Source organism: Propithecus coquereli, unplaced genomic scaffold (genome assembly GCF_000956105.1).
Source record: "Propithecus coquereli isolate 6110/MARCELLA unplaced genomic scaffold, Pcoq_1.0 Scaffold131, whole genome shotgun sequence".
Lineage (NCBI taxonomy): Eukaryota > Metazoa > Chordata > Mammalia > Primates > Indriidae > Propithecus > Propithecus coquereli.
Genome location: NW_012137303.1, coordinates 3,037,662 through 3,041,038, shown reverse-complemented (window position 1 = coordinate 3,041,038; position 3,377 = coordinate 3,037,662). Strand labels below are relative to the sequence as shown.

The following is a 3,377-nucleotide window of genomic DNA, read 5'->3' as shown; positions in this document are numbered from 1 at the left end:
CACTCCAGCCTGGGTGACAGAGTGAGACCCAGGCTCTTAATAAAAAAAAAAAAGTGCATACCTTGAAGGGTCATGATCTGCAACTTTCTCAGAAATGGTTCAGAAAATGAATGAATAAAATAACACCACACACACACACATTTTTAAAAGAGAGAGAAATAAGGCCATTGGGGCAAAATGTTAACAAAGGTGACTAGGTGAAAGTTATATAGGAATTCGTTATAATCTTGCAACTTTTTTTATAGGTTTTTAATCTTTTCAAGACGTAAAGGTTTGATTAAGAGAATAAGTGTGTTTGCCCTGAGCCAGTCTTCCTAAATTCCATTCTCAGCTCTGCCTCTCACTGTTGACTAGGTAGACTTGGACAAGTTATGATAACATCTTGTGCCTTAGTTTTCTCCTCTGTAAACTGAGGATAATCTACCTTTTGCAATTGGTATGAGGATTAAATTAACTCATATATGTAGACCTTTAAAACAGTGCCTCACATATACTAAGCATCCAATATATATTAGCCATTATTATTATGATTATTTCAGCTTATCAACATAAGAGTTTTATACAGAACTAGATAACTCCGAGAATTGCAGGTAAAAGTTATTACTGTTATTCACTGTTCCGGAAGAGCTGGCCAGTTAAGAATACAAAGTCAGATGTTAAATATTGAAAGTTCTTCGCAGATCAAATAATTGTCTACCAAGAACACTTAAGAAATTCAGTTGATGCTATTTGATATAATGAGTTTAGAAAGTAAACTGGTTACAAAGTAAATATTTAAAAGATTATAGTTTGTATCATCTTTTTAAAAAAATAAAAATCCCATTAAAGAGAAAATGGTACAGATAAATATTGAGATGCAAAAATATTCAGCATATGTTGCTAAGGTGGAAGTGGGGGAGAGACTGCAAAGCAATGTGTGCAGCATGTTTTATAGGAAAGTCTGGAAGGACAGTCAGTGAAATATTAACATGCTTTTCTCTAAAATTTGTCATTTCCGGTGATTAAAATAGCTTTGCATATCTTTATTTTCACATTTTCTGCAGTGTATTTATGTATATGTTAAGGATAAAAGCTTGTCTGTATCTTCCAGTGTGTCTATCTGAAAAAGTGTATTTCATAGTAATTAGTATAGCTCAGCACATAGTGATTTATTAAATATTTGAGAACTTCAAACTTGACTGTAGATAAGTATTACAGAAAAATATTCCTCTACTCTGCAGGAAATAAGTGCATTTTCTGTATTGTATCCTCTCTTCAAACTATCAGAAGAGGTTCTGTAAATCTTTATTGTTTCTACAAGGACTCCCAGAGAGACTTCTTAGCCTCATGTAGATATTTAGATTCATGAGACAGGCCACACTTGGTTCTACACTCAGAAGGATAAAGGACAGGAGAATCAGCAGGGCAGTGTCAGGTGTTTCCTCTTCAAAAGAAATCCTTGCAGCCATCAAGGGGCTTCTCTGACCCATAAGTGGCAGCTCAGATGCAAAACAGATTCTTAAGTGGGTGTGAGATCCACCTTGGCTTAGAATCCCCATGCTCCATAGTGCCAGTATCGTTGGTAACCACGTCAGAGACACAGCTTCCAGGGCCTCCATGATGAACATAGCCAACTAGAAGAGCCACCACTCTCAGGAAAGGGCAGAGCTATTACTTTCCACCTGGTATCTGTAATTCATTCACATTCTTCCCAGTCCAATGTAGTCTACCAGTCAGTGGTCATTTTTACCATAAGCAGTGTTTCCATCGTAACACGACTGATAACTCTTTTATCAGATTTCTAGGGGAGCCAAGATAGAAAGTTAAACCAAGGTCAGATTTGTCTTAGCAAAGGAAAGGGGATTTTTTTTCTAAGACCCTTAACTTGTAACTAGATTTAACCTAAAGAAAGTAAGTTATGGTTTATATCTGCATTTCAGCATTTGGGGGATATTACTCATAATATCATAAAGAATATACTAATTTGAGAGCAAATAATAATTTTTTATTCTCTATCTTCAGACAAAGTTTGACAAAAAGGGAAAGGTTACTTCTTTTGGTGAGTATCTTTATTCCAAATCACTTTTTTAAACAGTGAATGAGTGAATCTTGTGGAAATCAAGAAATTGTAGTGTTTTGAATAGAGTATTCTTTGTGTATACAGGTGTATTGAAGGAGATCTTTCTTCAGCATTTGTCTATCAGTCCTAATTGGAACTGGCAATACTCAGACTGTGCGTATTCTCCCAGAATTGCTTTCTTCTGGCAGGAGACACTTTGCTCTAACAGAATATTAAAGGAATATTTTGGAGAGCTAGAGCACAGAGACACACACACACCTTTCCCTTTTGTATCTCTTGTTAGTCTCTCCCTTTCACTGCCCTCCTCATATTCATTCTCCTGAAGCATGCTTAAGGCAGAATCACATAATGCCACTGACATTGCAATCGGTGATGAAAGATGGGGAGGGACAGGTCACTGGTGGCAATCACATGGAACTCTGCTGCTGGTTGCTATCTGTGGATAGCTACTTTTTAAAGTGAAATTAGGTATCGTTTTTACTGTGTGACTTCAGATGTAAGTTTCAGATCTCCACTTTCAGCCGCATGATCCTGTTCCTGCCATTGCTGAAATCCTAGTGGAATATTTTGGGTGTTTTTTGTTATCTCCTTTAAAAGATTGTTCTACATACAGCTCTGTCACAGTTGTATACAATTACAGATACTATAATCAGTATAATTTCTTGACTTTCTCTCATCTGTTGTGCATTCTCAGGTAATAAATTTAGTTTTCAGGTAGGAGAATCTGATGTGAGAACTGACTTTGTCATTTTGTATTAGTTAAAAAGCAAAGTAAATCAAATTTATCTGTTCATAGATTTAAAATACTGGAGATGATGTAGTGAGAAAAAATAGAAAATGTAATTGTGTATAATTCATATTCAAGAAAGATGACCTATCTCTGGAGCTAGAAATAGATATTATAGGTTTAGTGTTGCATAGTTGTGGTTTCTATATTAGGCCCACGGGACTTATAAGTACTGAGAAATTTGCAAAGTATGCATAAGAGAATAAAATAATTAGTTTGACCAGATTTAGCCTAAGTATGTTTTTGAGGTAAAAATGGGTATTAAAGAGACTCATTTTAGCTTTTGTTTCTGGTAGTAATAGAAAATTATCTTGATGGTAGTGTGGGGAGTGCTCAGATACAAAAATCTAAACTCTAATTTATTAGTTGAGCCCACTCTTTTTGTTTCTTTTATAGAAAAGAAGAAAACTGAGTTATACCAAGAGTTAGGTCTTCAGGCCAGAGATTTAAGATTTCAGCATGTAATGAGTATCACGACCAGAAACAATAGGATTATCATGAGAATGGAGGTAAAGGATTTTATTTTCATCT

At 35.3% G+C, this 3,377-nt stretch overlaps 1 protein-coding gene across 1 annotated transcript in view; it reads left to right on the top strand.

Annotated features, from left to right (window-relative positions):
• MRS2 (MRS2 magnesium transporter) overlaps positions 1-3,377 on the top strand; it is a 25,673-nt gene that overhangs the window by 7,811 nt on the left and 14,485 nt on the right. Inside the window, exons 3-4 of the mRNA XM_012638676.1 lie at positions 2,002-2,038; positions 3,243-3,355. Coding sequence (XP_012494130.1) covers positions 2,002-2,038; positions 3,243-3,355 — 150 coding nt within the window. The remainder of the gene's footprint in view (positions 1-2,001; positions 2,039-3,242; positions 3,356-3,377) is intronic.